The 16,850-nt window shown below is 36.0% G+C and overlaps 1 protein-coding gene across 9 annotated transcripts in view; it reads left to right on the top strand.

The window, feature by feature from the left end:
• Thada (THADA armadillo repeat containing) overlaps positions 1-16,850 on the top strand; it is a 321,031-nt gene that overhangs the window by 64,215 nt on the left and 239,966 nt on the right. For all 9 annotated transcript variants that reach the window (XR_012439673.1, XM_074049587.1, XM_074049582.1 and 6 more), the window contains exon 24: positions 13,594-13,726. Coding sequence is in view for 8 of the 9 variants with exons in the window: in XM_074049587.1 (XP_073905688.1) it covers positions 13,594-13,726 (133 nt within the window). In the remaining variant the exon portion in view is untranslated. The remainder of the gene's footprint in view (positions 1-13,593; positions 13,727-16,850) is intronic.

Genomic DNA, 16,850 nt, shown 5'->3' with positions numbered 1-16,850 from the left:
ATGAATAAATAACTGAAGAGTTAAACATGAGCCACATCGTTTAAATTGGTTTTTAATAGGATTATTCAAAATGTTTTCACATGTAAACTGACTTCATTATTAGACAGTCATCTAAGACTAAATGAGAATGGGAGAGACACTTTTTTTTCTGGGAAATTTTTTGAAAGCGTCATTTGTATATACAAAACACAATATGTTGAGTTGGGTTTTTATAATGTGATTTTCTTATGTAGTGATTTCTACCTGGAATTTGATGAAATATTCATACTTTGTTTTAAAAACAAATTTACTGCTGCCAGGCATGGTGGCATCCACCTATAATCCTAGCACTCTCAAGGTAAGAGGCAGAATTGTGAGTTTGAGGCCACCCTGGGCTACACAGGGTGCATCAACCCCCTCCCCCCAACAACAACAACCAAAATAAAACACCCAACCCAACCCATTATAATCTGCCTGTGCATAATTACCTGTCTGAGCATTTGATTGGAATGATTAAGTACATTAAAGTCATAACCCTAAAGTTTCTGATAAATTTCATAATTGCTTGTTTACTGTCTTTGACCTGAGTATTTAAAGTTGTCCTGTCAATTAAAAGGAACAGAATCTGAAACTAAGGTGTTAAGTTGGGGACTTTTAATTGTGATTTATCCAACCATTAATTAGGAACTTAATTATAAGGGACAAAATTGTTGACTATAATTGTAAATCTAGAAGGGATGCTTGCAAGTACTTGGTCATATCTTACTCTTCATATATTTGAATTGCTCGGTGCTTATCCTACAAATGTTGCAATAATTGCAATCATTTTTGTATTACTGGCTATAAAAAATGAACTGTTGATGTTTAGCAGTTTTTGTCATAAAATACTTGTCTCACAGGCACAACAATTATGGTGGGCAGAGTTGATTTGCATATATATTTGAACTCCCATCAGTTAATTATTGGTACCATGATTCAAATTCAACAGAAAATCTTAAAAATTAAAATATAATAGTGAAAAATTTCTTTTACATTTCTAGAGAATGAAAGAACATATTTCTGAAGAAAATGCAAAGCAAGAAATAAATGTTGAATGTAGCGTATGGGATTTGGAGGACAAGTCATCTAGCTGTGAATGAAAAGACACATAATACTGTCGGCTTTTATTCACATTTCATCTGGCAGATGTGTCTCTAAAGAAGACACTTATTTCTCACTGAATGTTCTGGGAATTTTATTTATATGAAATATTAATGAATAAAGAATCAGTTCTGAGCCATTCTGGGGAGCCATATAAATTCTTTATATATAGAAGAATCTTTTTAATTTCCTATTTCTATGGTGGATTAAAAGGATTTCAGGAAAATTAGAATTTGTTAATATTTGTTCCTAAGTTATTTTGTCTTAAGTTTGTGATTTACTAGTGACCCTTGAAGTTTTATTTTTAAGTCTATACCTACATTTAAGCCAGATAATACCTTTTTTCTGGAAATTTGAACACTGGTTTCAAAGTCCTCATAATCATACATTGTCATTTAGACACAAAAGCAGAGGAACCTTGTTCTCAGTTAGCAACCCTAGCCTAGCTTTTAAATAAAGTCTTACAGATTTTAATATTAACTTTTTTCTGTTTGCTCTCAAGAAAATTATATTAAATATTAAGAGAACCAACTATCTGGTACATCCTTCCAACCACTTTTAATCCATCATATCTTGTTCTTCTCCCTATGGCCCTCTGATTGGTAATTCAATTTAGATTTAGTCATTGTTATTAATGCCTGTGCCTGCAGCTAAGGCTTCAGAGTAGTCCCTGATGTTTTAGCCTGCAGTAAACCTCCACTATATGTGATGGCGGTGAGGAGGTTAAGATGGCTTCTGTTGATAATGAAGCTTTCTCACTAGGTTTCATTTGGGCAAATAATTTTTCAGGCTTGAAGCTTCAATATGCTTTAGGGTTACGTTCCCTTTTTCAAATGTGCTACACATGCGCACAGCCTTCCTGCACACATCTGTCCATGTTTAGTTTAATTGAAATAGTAAACATGACCCTTGGAATAATAAACATGATACTTGATCAAAGAATGAATAGATTGGAGAATTTAGCTTATGAAATCTGGAAGATGAGGAAAAATTTGTTAGGAAAAATATCATACTGAAAGAGTTTAGGAAATGAAGTAACATTTCTCAATTAACAACAATTAACAAGTAGTGTAACTAATGGAAATACAACAACAACAGAATAACTGTGCTACCACATAGGTAAAGCCATTGGAAAGCTACTTTGTAGTCAGGGAATCAGATTTATTGGCACAAAATTTTCTAATGACCAATTAGTGGGGTATACAGCGTTTGTAATTTGATTTCATTCTGTGGGTTTTATGCTTATCTTAGGATACTTACCCACTATGACTGAGATAGCTCTGTGGATAGAAGTTGAACTAATCTACTTATAGAACAATAATTTGCTCTAGTGATGCTCATGACAACACAAAGGCCTGAACACCAGTATTAGTGATAGCCTGCCTTGTTCATTTTTACTTTTAGTAGGGGCTCAGGCCATACCAATTAAGTATAAGAAAACAAAAAAAAAACTACCTACCTCCTTCATGGGGACATTTTTTTTTTTTTAATTTCTGGCCCCTCTTGATTATGATCAAGAGGAAAATCAGAGTGTTTTGATTTTTAGCATCCCCTCCTCTCAGAGTATAGAGAAGAGAATATTAAGTTATGACTTCTGGTGCTAACAAATATAAAGCTACTTAACTTTTGTGGGGTGCTGTGTTCTTTCGATAAGAGAATTCAGTTCTAAGCTTATTTCAGGTCTGAGCTTACTATTTATTGTACAGTGCTGCTTTCTAATTTTTGATTGGGAAAGCCTGGGGATTTTGGTGTAAAAAATTGTGGGAAGTTGGATACATTTTAGTAAGCTTTAGAACTGGTAAATTGATCCCATAGGAATATTTTGTGGATAAATAATATTTAGTATTAGTGAGTTGTTTATGATAAACCTTGAACTCTTAGTAAGAAACAATTTTATGATGTACTCAGAGGCAAAAGATACTGTGTATTTTGTGTCAATTTGACAGGATAGTCAAATAAAACAGAAGAAACTTCAGACAGAGTGGAGAGTCATTTGCTAACTCAAGCAGGATTTTGGAATTCCCCATGTCTGTGGTTGGTGACTGCAATAGAGTTGGCACAAAGAACCAAAGACTTCTTTGTTTCGGAACCTTTTCCTTTTACTTAACCCTGGATTGTGTGATGAGGAACCAAAACAAACAGCTAGGGTTTGCTGCATTGTGCTTGGGAGCCTTGCATGGTTTCATTTTTACCTCTCAATTCCTTCATTATCATAAACACCAATAACTCTGGAGTTTTGAAATCACTTCCTTATAAAGTAATCTTTACTTACTGGGCAGTAGACAGAAGGTTCATTGAAGAGCCAGAACACCACTGTAGTTTTGGTTTTTGTTGTGTTTTTTTGCCAATACTGGGACTTGAACTCTGAGCCTCATGCTTGAGCCTATCTGCCAGCAAAAAGCCAGAACTCTAGATTAAGGTACTGTGTTTGTATAGGCTCAGTGACTCCGTCATTGAAGAAATCTTAAGGTTTCAGTCCCTCATTTCTACACCTGGCTTTTCAAGTTAGTGCCTACCTGCTAATGTACAGCAACTGGCATCAACACTGATTGGTCCTTACTTAATCAGTCAACAAATGATTTCTTGAGCACCTGTGTGCTGGATGGATGAGCTGTCTTTGACCACTAGGAGTATGATGTGATAGATAGGGCAGAATTATTGTGAACCTGGAGACCATTGATGAGGCCTAAATCCAGGGATAAAGTCTTAAGCGAAGTTATAATGAAGTGTTTGGGGGACATTCTTATCAAGATCTTTGGGTATTTATATATTTTAGGGTCATCGCCTTCTGTATTTGTAACAGTAGCTCAGGGAATGGTATCTCATTGGATTTTTCTAAGCATTTCTGATTTTATTTTCATTTCTAAACACAAGCCACACAAGTAGGTGATAGAACCAAGACCAAAATGCAAATGTTTTTCTGAAATTTCTTAGAAATTAGTGAAATACCAACAGTAGTTTATTGGTCATCTGCTTTATGGAAGAAATTGTGATAAGTAGGCACTGTATAAGATAAAACATGGACCTTGTTATTAGGAGAACTTCCAGCCTAGCATTAAAAGAAAGAAAGAAAGAAAAAGGCAAAGTAGAAAAAAAAATGCAAGACATGTTTAGACATGTTGTTGGAAGTGGTGTTTGGATGCTGCAGACAGTTGGAAGAGTCAATGCCCTGTATAGCTATCCTTATCTCAACCAGCAAAACCCCTTGTTCCTTCCTATTATTGCTTATACTCTCTCTACAACAAAATTAGAGATAAGGGCAAAATAGTTTCTGCTGGGTATTGAGGGGGGGGGCGGGAGGGGGTGGAGTGGGTGGTAAGGGAGGGGGTGGGGGCAGGGGGGAGAAATGAACCAAGCCTTGTATGCACATATGAATAATAAAAGAAAAATGAAAAAAAAAAAAAAAAAAAAAAAAAGAAGTTGGTAAAGGGGTCAGAGTTGGAGATAGGGAGACCTGGGGACTCCCCCTACTTTTTAGTATTGAAAGTCCATCATTCTGGGAAACCCCTCAGTCTCAGACAAACAGGGACAGTTGGTTACTCAGGCTGGAGGCATGTATTTGAAAGTTAACCAGAGGAAATAGTTGACGGCCAAGGGGCCTCTTAAGAGCCTTAAAAGAGAAAGAAAAAGGTTATAATCTTGGGTTAAATTTTTTTTTATCTATTGCAAAATTCAGAAACATTGGGCATTTGAAACATAGTTTCTACCTCATGTTCACACGTGTGAGCATCAGGTAAACAAGGCTTTCTCTGAGTCTGCCCTGCATTTGTTTGTGACACTGTGCTTAGTTTTGTTCTTGAATCCTGGAGGAAAATGGTCTCTTGGGACAGCAGTTAGGCTAATGGACTTGACTGCGTGGAGGTTTCAGTAGAAAATGTCTTTGTGTAAATGTTATTACCTTGAAATGTAGAGATGTGCTGAATGTGTTTATATCACTCAGGAGGCTAAAGGGCTGAGTCACCTGCTGGCTCTTGTGGTGGCACCTCTTGTCACTGAAAAATACTTGCTTAGCCTTTCTTTTCTAGTTATTACACCTTCTTTCTTTGTCACCGTGGTTTGCTAGAATGGCACATCCAGTAGAGTTGGTTATAAGGAAGAATACCACTCCTATATTTTGGCATTGTGTTTCTGGATAGTACCAATTCTACTCCTCTTGGTTGCCTGTGTATTAGTATTATCATCATTATTATCATTTTGGCAGTAAATGGGTTTTGAACTGAGGGCTTTTTGCTTGCTAGACAAGCATTCTACCATTTGAGCCCTGCCTCTAATCCTTTTTGCTTTTAGTTATTTTCAGATATGGTCTTGTGCTTTTGCCTTGGCTGGCCTTGGACTGTGATCCTCCTACCTATACCTTCTGGAGTAGCTGGAATTACTGGTGTGTACCACAGTATCCAGCTCGTTCTTTGAGATTGGATCTCGCTTGCTTCTTTTGTCTGGGCTGGCCTTGAACCATAATCTTCCTATCTCTGCCTCACAAGTATTTGAGATTACAGGCATGGGCAGTACACAGGCTCAGCCTGCCTGTGTATTATGTTCTCTGAATGTGTTGTAGTGTTTTAGGAATCTAAAAGTATGTTAATATGAATAGCTAGTCTGAGAGTTTGTTACTGATAACATCACTGTTTACTGCTGTTTTCATTCAGCTTGTGATGACAAGAATGGTTGAGCTTGAGCAAACACCTATCACTTACTTGAAATCAGTCAAGGTTAGGAATAAATTTTGGTTTTGTTCTTAAAACTTTTCTTGGTATTATTTAGAATTGTTTAAATAGTTGGCAGATAAAAAATAAGGAGTGATAAGGGACCATGGTACAGCAAAAGTTTATTAACAGTCAGCAAATATATAGCTTTGTTTTTATTGGTATTTGGTTTTCTTGATACAAACTATTTGAATGAACTTTCATTTGGAGTTGTTCTTAAACCTGACCAAGTTTTCACTTTTACCTGCATTTATGAGGATGGGAAAGAATTTTCCTTCCTTCTTGTACTGAAAGCTCTTTAGTGATAACAACTTGTTAAGTAAATTAGTTCGTAAACAAAGGTTTAGGCAGAAGCCTTGTCCTACCTCAGGTGAGGTCACATATGATTAATTTCTGGGCAATTGTGTCTTATATTTCTTCGAATTTTGCGTCATATGTTACCTTTAAATGTATTTCACATTTAGATGTGAAATAAGTTGCTTTGTTTGCAGGTGAAATAATTTCTTCAGACTACCATGAATCATTCAGTTATGTATAAAACAGTTTAAAACATGAATAAATTTCCCAGTGGAGTTGGAGTACCTCCAAAATGAATGAGACACTATTAACTTCCTGCCAGTCTCAAGTAGGTTATCTACCAAGTTGGTTTTGATTCTTCACAGTAGCTTTCATCCATCTTACCTGGTTCATTTAGAACTGCTGTAACTCCACTCTGACGGTAGATGTTCAGGGGTTGAAAATAGCTTGAAAAATGATCTGAATAAAATATGATCAAGAAGACATTTTCAGTTATATTAGGAAGATAATGTCTTAAAAATAATATTTTCCAAAGCCATATGAAAATGCTTTCTGAATTAAATGCTGTGTGAAATTTTTCTTCTCTTGCTGTGTTTCTAGGGCATACCATAGTGCAAAACAACTGCTAGCTGCTTCATAGCTCATTTTTTTAAATGAAGGAATGAAATCCACAGTTACAAATAATAAACAGTTGCTAGTATCTGTGTCACTAGCCAGATCAAGGCAAATATGTACTGGAGCATTTAGGGTAGGCACCTTGAAGAAATGCCTCTTTATTAAGCAAGGACTTTGGTGTCAGTCTGCATTTCAATTCTCTCTGCCATCTACTTACTATATAACTTTGGGCACACATTTATACTCCAACCTTTTTATATAATTTGAACATACCAGAAGGTATAGTGAATATAAGAATCAGGGTTTGTATAGCCACACTGGCAATACCTGGAGGAGTATTAAGACAGAGAGTATATGTCAGGTGCCAAAGCCTGAGAGACATGAATTTAGGGTATTTAAGGAACATAAGGTAAATCATACGTGACTAGAATGGTGTGAGCAAAGGAAAGAATTGCAGAAGATGAGCTCAGAGAGGTATGGAGGCGAGACATTATGTCAGTATGACTATTGCTTGCAGTAAAATGGGGAAGTGGCAGAGGGTTTGTGACATGATGTTCTTTGTTTTTTTTTTTTTTGATATTGGGTTCTTTCATGTAACCCAGGCCTTGGACTAGAGATCCTGCTTCAGCCTCCCATCACTGGGAATACAGATATGTGTCACAAAACCTGTTTTGATCTGGCCTTTTAAAAAAATTATTCTAAGTGCTGTGTTAAGAATAAACTATATAACAGTAAAAGCAGAAAGACCAGTTGGGAGGTTATAACATGATATGGTGATGGCTTAGAGAATGGTGGAGTTAGTGAAAGGTGATCAGAATCTGGGTGCCATGTGAAAGCAAAACAAGGTATATGAGCAGATTAGATTTGGTATCTGCTGAAAAGGAGGACTCCAAAGTTTTTGGCCTGAGCCTCTGAAGATGGAAATTTGTTACTCACTTATTAGATTGGAAGATTGTGGGTAGAGTAGGCTTCTGGGGGAAGACCAGGAGTTTAATTTGAAACATGTCAAGTTTGAGATATCTGGTGGACACCCCATGAGACTGTTCTGGGTTTACTTAACTTTGCTTTGTTTCTTTGTAGATAATCCTATTTTTTCCCTTTAAATCTCCTGTGACTTTTAAGCGTTTTTTTCCTTAGTAACAGTTTCAGTATGTCATGTGTGAATGTATTTACTTGGACTAGGTAACTGGAATGTATTTTGTCTGAAGCCTGTGACTTTCTTCAGCAGTGAAAAATTTGAAAATACCACTTTTTTGAGGATTTTTCTCCTGGTAGTCATCCTCTTCCTATTTTCTATAACTCTAATAAGATTTATATTGGATTCTCTCAAACTGTCATATGTCTCTCTCTCTCTCTTTCTCTCACATTCACAGACACACACACACACACACTTTTGTCATTCTGTTTACTACTTTGGGAAAACTAGTAGAAAACAGTCACCAGTTCTCTAGAATTAATCTTACCTTTTAAAAAAATTTTCCAAGTTTATAATATTTCTAATATCTTTATTTTTATATATGCCTGTTCTTATTTTAGTAGGTTTTTCATAATTTGTTGCACTTCTTAAGTAGAATTATTTTTTCATTTATTTCTGGAGTATATTGAACATAATTATTTTAAGGTTGTCTTAGGCTGCTCCATAAAGATTAGTTCATATGGAGTGATTTTATGTTCTAATTATTGATTTTTAGATCATGTTAATATAAAATTTATTTCTGTATTGTGACTTTTGGTTTGCTGGCTATGATAGGGAGCCTTTTGGTTTATTTACTTATCTCTCTCTTTGGACTCATTCTTCTTATCTGAGGAACTAGCCCTGATAGTGGCATTTTGGTGCATCTCTCCCCTACTGCCAGTGATATGAGGGTATCACAGATATGGTCATTGAGTTAGTGCTCAGTCTGGTACAAAATCTCCTTATGCCCATGACTTTTCCTTAGCTGCAGCCCCAGGCAGCTCTGGAAGTGGCCATTTTTTAGTCTCTTTTCATGGGAGAAGAAGCCTGAAATTCCCTGTTCCCTGGGAGAAAGATGAGTTCAGAAGCTGACTTTGTAGCCACTACTGCTGCTTCCAAATCTCACCCTACAATCTCTGGTATCACCACACTCGTTGCTTTGCAATTTTGTTCAGATTTACCCAGATGATTACCTTTTTGTTTTTCAGCTCAACTAATTTTAGAGTTTCTATGTGTTGTGTGTGAGGTAGTTTTCTTGTCAAAATGTAAACCATCTCTATCTGTTCTATCAGAAGTTCGATTGAAACTCTTTTAAAACTCTCTATTATAAGCAGACAATATTTTTAGAAAATGACTAGTAAGAACTTACTAAATATGTTACAAGCATACTCATTTAATCCTCCCAAAAACTTTCACTTGATAGAACAAGAAATCGAGAAGTAGAGAGGTTTTGTAACTTGCTTCGGATCACCTAGCTGTTAGATGCCGAGAAAGGATCTAAACCTGATAACTTGGCCCCATAGTTCAGTTTTCCTCACCACTGTGATGCATTCTCATCTGTCAGCTGGAGAAATAATGTTTCCTCACAGATTTGCTGTGAGGATGCTGCAAGATCAGATAGGAAAAGCCTGCTGTTGACCTGATATATAATAAGCATTCAATAAATGTTTTTCTTCCCTTTGTAGCAGCAAATATATTTCTAGTATGATAATTGAAACAAAACTTGTAACTAGATTTTGTTTTAAATATAGTATGTTTCATATTAATAAAATGGGTGGGAATTCTGATATTAAATCAAATTCTCTTATGTGACTGTGGGCTGGGGGAACTTCCCAGGGAGAGATGGAAAGCTAGGAAGTAAGGAAATCAGAGAAATAGGATCCAATTGGCAAAGTCCAAATTGGAAACCAGACAATTAAATGATTCTTCAGGAAAGCTGGTTTGATCCTGGGGAATTCCAGAGCAGAACAAGGTCTGGACTAGATGCTAGGAGTGCCTTGAGCATTTCCTAGAGCTCGTTCCTAAGGTTTCTGAGTCTTCAACAGTAAGCAGAGAGAGTTCTTTTGAGGGAACTTTGTCAGCCTTGATCTTGTAGAACACTCTTTTGGCCTTGTTTGGAAATTCCCCAAATTAACAAGGAGCATTTTGGCCTTAGTGTGCGATACTCAAGGGATAAGTAGACCTGGTTAAGTGTTTAGCTAAAATGGCCAAGAATCTATATCAAGGAATTGCCTCTGGGACTTGGACTTAAATACCTCCCTAGTCATCTCATCTCACATTTGTGGGCCTTCCACCATTGTCAAATTCCAGCTCAAATTCTACCCCTTTTGTGACACTATAATGACCCATCCCTCCTTATGCCTAGTAGTTGATCTACGTGGTTAGAAGCTTGGAGAAAGTTTTATCAATTTGGATAAATAGGATTATATATAAATACCATAGACAAATGCTCAGTTGAAAATTTGGGGTGTAAGTGTTGCAGATGTGTGTGTGTGTGTGTGTGTGTGTATTATATGATAGTATGGAATCTAGCAAAGAAACAACCTTACCAGAACAGGTCTCTATAAAAATTTGGAAAAGCTAAGGGTAGATTTAAGTAGGAGGGTTGGGCCCAGGTCATAGGTGACCTTTCAAGCTAGAGGAGTTTGATCAAGGTGGAGGAGGAGTTAGATCAAATTTGGTTAGTAATCTTGAGCCATTGCCAGTTCATGTATAAAAGGGTAGTGCATGGTGAGGTAGCCAACTGGTCCTAGACCTACCTGCCTTCTAGAAGCTCTGTGTGCCAGCCCAAGCAGGCCCAATAGAGGCTCACTAGTCATATTGAAGAGCATCACTGGTGTACTAGTGTTTCAGTGCACTTGATAGGAACAAAGGAAGTAGAAAAGTACAAATACCTCTCCTCTTTTATAGTCTTTTATAGTTCCTTTTTTGCCTTAGTGTTTCCTAAAAACTGAATCCCTACAGGAGATGACCTTAGATTTCCAATTGCCCCTGTGGTGTGGAAGAGGATACTGTATAATTCAAATTTAGTATTAGTTCCAGTGGTTTTTTTTTTTTTTTCCCCATCTCTGTAACTTGAACTTTTTCGTGGATGGTTAGATCACCAGAAAAACAAAAAACAAACAAAAACAAAACAACAAAAAAGCAAACAAAACCAAAGAACAAAATCTAACTTTTCTTTCTGTTTTTCTTTTCCTTATCTACTCATTGTAGAATAAATTAACCCAAATATAATTTTCTTTTTTTTTTTGGATAGTGTAGAGGGAATAAAAGAAGACAGTAATCTAATCTATAATTGTGTATTTAGCACTTAAATAATTGCTTTAAGAAATTTGGTCAAGGGCAAACACAACAATGGGATTGGACTTTGAGCACATGATAAAAGTGAGAGCACACAAGGGAGGGGTGAGGATAGGTAAGACACCTAAAAAACTAGCTAACATTTGCTGCCCTTAATGCAGAGAAACTAAAGCAGATACCATAAAAGCAACTGAGGCCAATAGGAAAAGGGGACCAGGAACTAGAGAAAAGGTTAGATCAAAAAGAATTAACCTAGAAGGTAACACACACGCACAGGAAATCAATGTGAGTCAATGCCCTGTATAGCTATCCTTATGTCAACCAGCAAAAACCCTTGTTCCTTTCTATTATTGCTTATACTCTCTCTACAACAAAATTAGAAATAAGGGCAAAATAGTTTCTGCTGGGTATTGAGGGGGTGGGGGGGGAGAGGGAGGGGGCGGAGTGGATGGTAAGGGAGGGAGTGGGGGCAGGGGGGAGAAATGACCCAAGCTTTATATGCACATATGAATAATAAAATTAAAAAAAAAAAGAAAAGAAATTTGGATTTCAGTTTTGTTTATTGGGAAACTTTGAGGGTTATACCAAGCTGGCAATGTTAGTAATAAGCTAAAGTAATTTACCTTGAAACATAGGCATTTATCTTAATTTAAAAAAGACATAAAATCCAGTGGTTAAAATCCAATAACTTCAATCCTTAAAAAATATAAAAGGCAGGAAGATTATTTTAATTATGAAAAAGTTCCAATATACAAATGTGTATATGTATGCACATATGTTTAAAAGTATGGAGGATAGTAGAATGAATTGCTTTTATTCATCACCCAGATTCAACAGTTATCAGTTTTGCAACCTTTTCTTCATCTATCCTTTTGGAATGTTGCTCACTGCAGCATTATAAAGTATATCTCGATTTGGGATTATGACTCCTACACAGTATGCATCTCTAAAAATATGGACACTTTTCTCTCATGACTTCAATGCCATTGGCACAGCCTATAGATAAATACTTGGTGTCATCTATCATCCAGAGCAGATATAAATTTCCTTGGTTACTTGGCAGTATTTCCTTTTTTTTTTTTGATGGGATTGGGGTTTGAACTTAGGACTTCTTGCTTGCAAAGTACGTCTCTTTGGCTTGAGCCACACCTCCAGTCCATTATGCTCTGGTTATTTTGGAGATGGGGATCTTGCGAACTTTATGCCTGGACTGGCCTTGAACCACTGTCCTCCAGACTTTAGCCCCAAATAGCTAGGATTCCAAGGGTGAGCCATTGGCACCCACTGGCAATGTCTTTTTGTTTGTTTGTTTGTTTTACATTTGATTTGTTCAAATCAAGATCTAAACAAGGTTCGCATGTTGGAATTTGTTTTTGTGTGTGTGTGTCTTTAAATCTCAGTGGTTCACAAGCGTTGGTTTTGGTTTCTTAGTGGAGTGGATGGAAAAAAAGCAAGGCTGAGGTGATAGATTTTCATCCATCCTAAAAAGAAAACTTTAAAATTACAGAGCCTGCTGGGAGTAGGGAGATTTGATTGTAACATTTATGGTTGAAATATTTTTAAAGTCCTTGTCAAACTTTTTTAAATGCCTCCTTTAAAGCAGTATTATTTATGTAATTTTGTCCTATGTGAAACAAACACCTAAATTTGAGTTGTTATTTGGAATGTTTAGCCAGAAACTGAAGTTAACTATTTTACAACAAACTAGAATAAAGGGGGAAAAAAAAACCCAATGTGTTTTTAAGAGATCTAATTCTCATTACAAATTAGAAGTCAGTTATCTTTCTCTAGACTGCCTTCCTTTATCTTTTCCTTTGAACTTTTATCTGTTTATTTTCATATATTAATTTCATTCAAATCTAGGTACTGTTCTTTTAAGGAATTTTTGTTTGTCTACTACTGAAGATGCTATTTCTTCAGATAACGTTACATAATATGGTAATAATTTAAACAAATTTTAAGAATTAAATGTTCTTTTTTTGCAGTATTGGGTTTGAACTCATGGCCTCTTGCTTGCTGGGCAGGCGCTCTACCATTGAGCCACTCCACCAGCCTGTTTAAAAATAAATTAAATGTTCTTAAGCATTGTAGGGTAACATAATGTTGCAGAGCAAAAGATCATAGTGTTTAGCTAACCTCAAAACATTTTTTGTTATATTATTGTTGTACTGGGGTACATTTGACATTTATAAAAGTTCTTACAATATATTGTAGTTAAATTCGCTCCCTCCATCATTCTCCTTTATCTCCTCTCCCCTCAAACACAAAACGTTTTTGCCTCTTCTCGGATAGCTTGCATTCTTAATACTCTTAGGTTCTGGTTGAAAATTTTATTTGTGGTAGGCTATATTTTGATAGAGAGGAAAATAATTTGCTAAAATACGATTTAAAATTGAATATGTGTCACCTATAAATAGAGCATAAGTTGCAATTATATTCTTTTTGTTGGAAATCTTAAAGTACAAGTGAGACATTTTCTAGTTCTCCCCCTCCCACCTCCAATGTAAAGGTATATTTTCTAGCAGTATTAATAGATGTCAATTGTTTATACTTTTACCCTTTGGTACTGACGATTCCAAATGTTTGCTTATTTGCACCTTTTAGGTGCCCTCATGTGAGTCTGCAAAAGCTGCCAGAACAGTGGTTATGGAGTGTGTTGGAGGAAATTAAATGCAGTGATCCTTCATCCAAACTCTGTGCTACAAGGCGCAGTGCTGGAATTCCTTTCTACATACAGGTACTTATCTGTAGGACTGTGGCTGTTTGTTTATTTGTCTTTAAATTGTATATTCTATATTCTGACCTCTTTAACATGTGAATGTACACATTGCATAAGGGAAATTTTTGTCTTTTGGGTACCATTGCATTTGTGACTTTGTTTTGATGTGTGGGCAATGTGTGCTGCGACAGCTCTGCTCTTGGAACAAATTCTCTAAGAGGTCAGTCTTGTTATATAAACAGTGAGTGGTATAGATTTCTGCCTGTGTATTAAGTAGGTAGACATCACTGTGGCACATTCATTGTTCACTTGTAGGAAGTATATGTGTTGCCTTCCCTTCCCCCAATTATAAAAAATAGTCTTCCTTTCATTCGAAGACTCTCAAGACTTTCTAGGCACCTAATGTTCACGTGTTTCTTCTGACTCCATCTACAAAATGTCCATCCATAAAATAATGAAACCTTAATAGTGGCCAACATTTTTTAGTGGCTATTTCACATATGTTACCTCATTAAACCTTGCCCAAACTCTGTGGATAGATACTGTTATCCTCTACATACATTCTAGATGAGGAAACTGGGCTTATACAAGTTAAGTGATTTGCCAAAGCCCTCAGAGATAGTAAGAGCTGGGTGAAGACTTGGGCTCAGACCACCTGACTCCTTTCCCCCCTGCCTTTGAGAATGTGTCTGTGAGTGCAGTTCCTGAACACAGATGCAGACATGCTAGATCTACTGTTTGTCCTTGCTTTTTCTATAATTACACCTTAAAGATTATTCCTTTTTAGCCCAGCCAGATAGTGTTGATTGGTAAATATTTTCTTTCCTTTTCATGATCCCAAAGAATACAAACCAATATCCTCACAATACTAAATCAGATCTCATTGTTGTTTAATATTCATTGATATAAAATCCAGGAACTGGATAGTGTAATAAAATCAATGAAGATAAAGAAATGACGTATTTTTTGTATGGCCCCATATTTTTTTTCCTTCTCTCTTTCATTTCTGTCTCTAATTTCCAAAGTCCCTTCATGACTTTTTGATAACACTGGAACACCAATTGCAGAGGTTGTTAACAGAGCTCTTTGGGATAGTTCTGCTGGTTGAATTTAAGTGACTTTCAGAAATCATCTCTTCTTCCTGACTCATTCTGGATCAGTGTGGTTCAATCTCCTGCTTTTAATTTTTTCTGCTTTGTGTCATTCTTCTGTCTGAGGACAAATGTTAAGGTAAATGCAAGGTCCTGCTGCATGTTTGTGCTGTATGCTTATTCTACTTGTGGTTTTCAACTAGTAATAATTATTGGTTAGAGTGATAGGTACACTTTTTTAGCCTAGCATCACTGGGCAGAAAGGCCATAACTTTGCCCAGTTCCTTAGAAGAAAAAAGCTGTGCTCCCAGAAGACCTTTTGCTAGTTGAGTACAGCAAAAGTATATAGTTGAGTATACAGTAGTTGAATAATTTCTAAATTATAGAAAAAACATCTTAGAGAGTCCCATTTCTCATAGCATGAATTAACAATAAAGTTATATTCTTCATTTTGGAGGAAACTTCTGCTTAGTGTTAGCTAGGAGGAAAACTACCTGCTTAGTTTATGAGCTTATCCTTTGTGTAGAAGATGTAAATTTTTTGAGTAGTCTAAAAATAGCTTATTTTCTGAACATAAAATATACTATGAGAAATTTCTTTTAGACTTGTTTTTTTGTATGTGTCTTATAGTTTCCTCTTTTATAGCTTATAAATGCTTCAGAACATGCTGAATAGCCTAAAACTTTTGCTCTGGGGAGCCAGTAGTTGCATATTTATAAAAAGTAGATATAGAGGAAAAGACTCTGAGAATATAACTTAAGTGATCTTCTCTTAAATAGCTTTGTTGAGACACAATTTACTTACAGTACAATTCATGCAGTTAAAGTGTAAAAGTCCATGAATTTTAGTATATTTGCAGAGCTGTACAACCATTAGCATAAATTAATTTTAGAGCATTATGTGGGAAACCCCCCACCTCCCAAACCCATTATTTGTCACTCTCTGTCCTGCTCCAATCTGCTCCCAGCCCTAGGCAACCACTAGTTTATCTTCTGTCTCCATAGGTTTTTCTGCTCTGGACATTTCATATAAATGAAATCATACAATATGTGATCTTTTGTGCCTGGCTTCTTTCATTTAGTATTGTCACAGGTATCAGTACTCCAGTTCTTTTTATTGCCTCAAGCGGGTTGAGATCCCATTTTTATGTTTATTGGATATTGGCAAAATACTAGTCACAAAGTAAATAAACAGCTCTTTGAAAATTCAAGTACAGGATATGTTTGGAGTTTTCAGTGTTTCTTCTTGCCCCATGGAGTTTCAAATGCTACAATGTGATTGGTTTTTAGGAATAGACTTTGTGAATTAGATAGCTCATCAATTTCTAGGGAGCTTCAAAATCCATACAAGAAACTTAATCCAGAGGGTTTTTGTTGTTGTTTAAGAAAAGATAATTTTTTTGTTGGATAAATGTGTTACTAAAATTGTACCTTGCTTTCTGTATCTGAGACGTGCTGCCTAATCATGGTCCTTAAGGAGTGGTCAGTTAGAGCCATATACTGTCTCTTAAAATTGTATTATTAACAAGCAACCAGGAAGTGATGTTAAAGATGACATGATTTCACCTTCATCTAATTTTTACAGATCTGAGGGATGGAAAGGTTAAGCCACTTGCCCAAAGCAACATGGCTTAATTAACTTGGCTTGCTAACCATGTATTTATTTATTTTGTTTTGAAATACCTTTAAGCTTCATTATTTATTCTTTTTTTGATAGTACAAATACTTGTTTTTTTAAAAAATATAATCATATTACTGCTTCACTAAGGGTACATTGTGACATTTACAAAAGTTCTTACAATATATCATTGTTGAATTCACCCCCTCCGTCCGTCATTCTTCTTTATCCTCCTCCCCCTATTCCTGGATTAGTTTCAACAGGGTCTCATTTTTCCATTTTTGTACATGAGTACATAGTATACATGAGTATACATTCACCCTCTTACACTTTTTCCTTATATCTTCCCCCCTCCCACTGGTGCCAACCCCTAGACAGGACTTGTTTTGCCTTCCTGTTCTTTTTTGAAAAACATTTTTTTTTGTTTAAGATAG

The sequence above is a fragment of the Castor canadensis genome, chromosome 12 (genome assembly GCF_047511655.1).
Source record: "Castor canadensis chromosome 12, mCasCan1.hap1v2, whole genome shotgun sequence".
NCBI lineage: Eukaryota > Metazoa > Chordata > Mammalia > Rodentia > Castoridae > Castor > Castor canadensis.
Note: the sequence above shows the minus strand (reverse complement) of the source record. Positions and strands in the feature narration are given on the sequence as shown.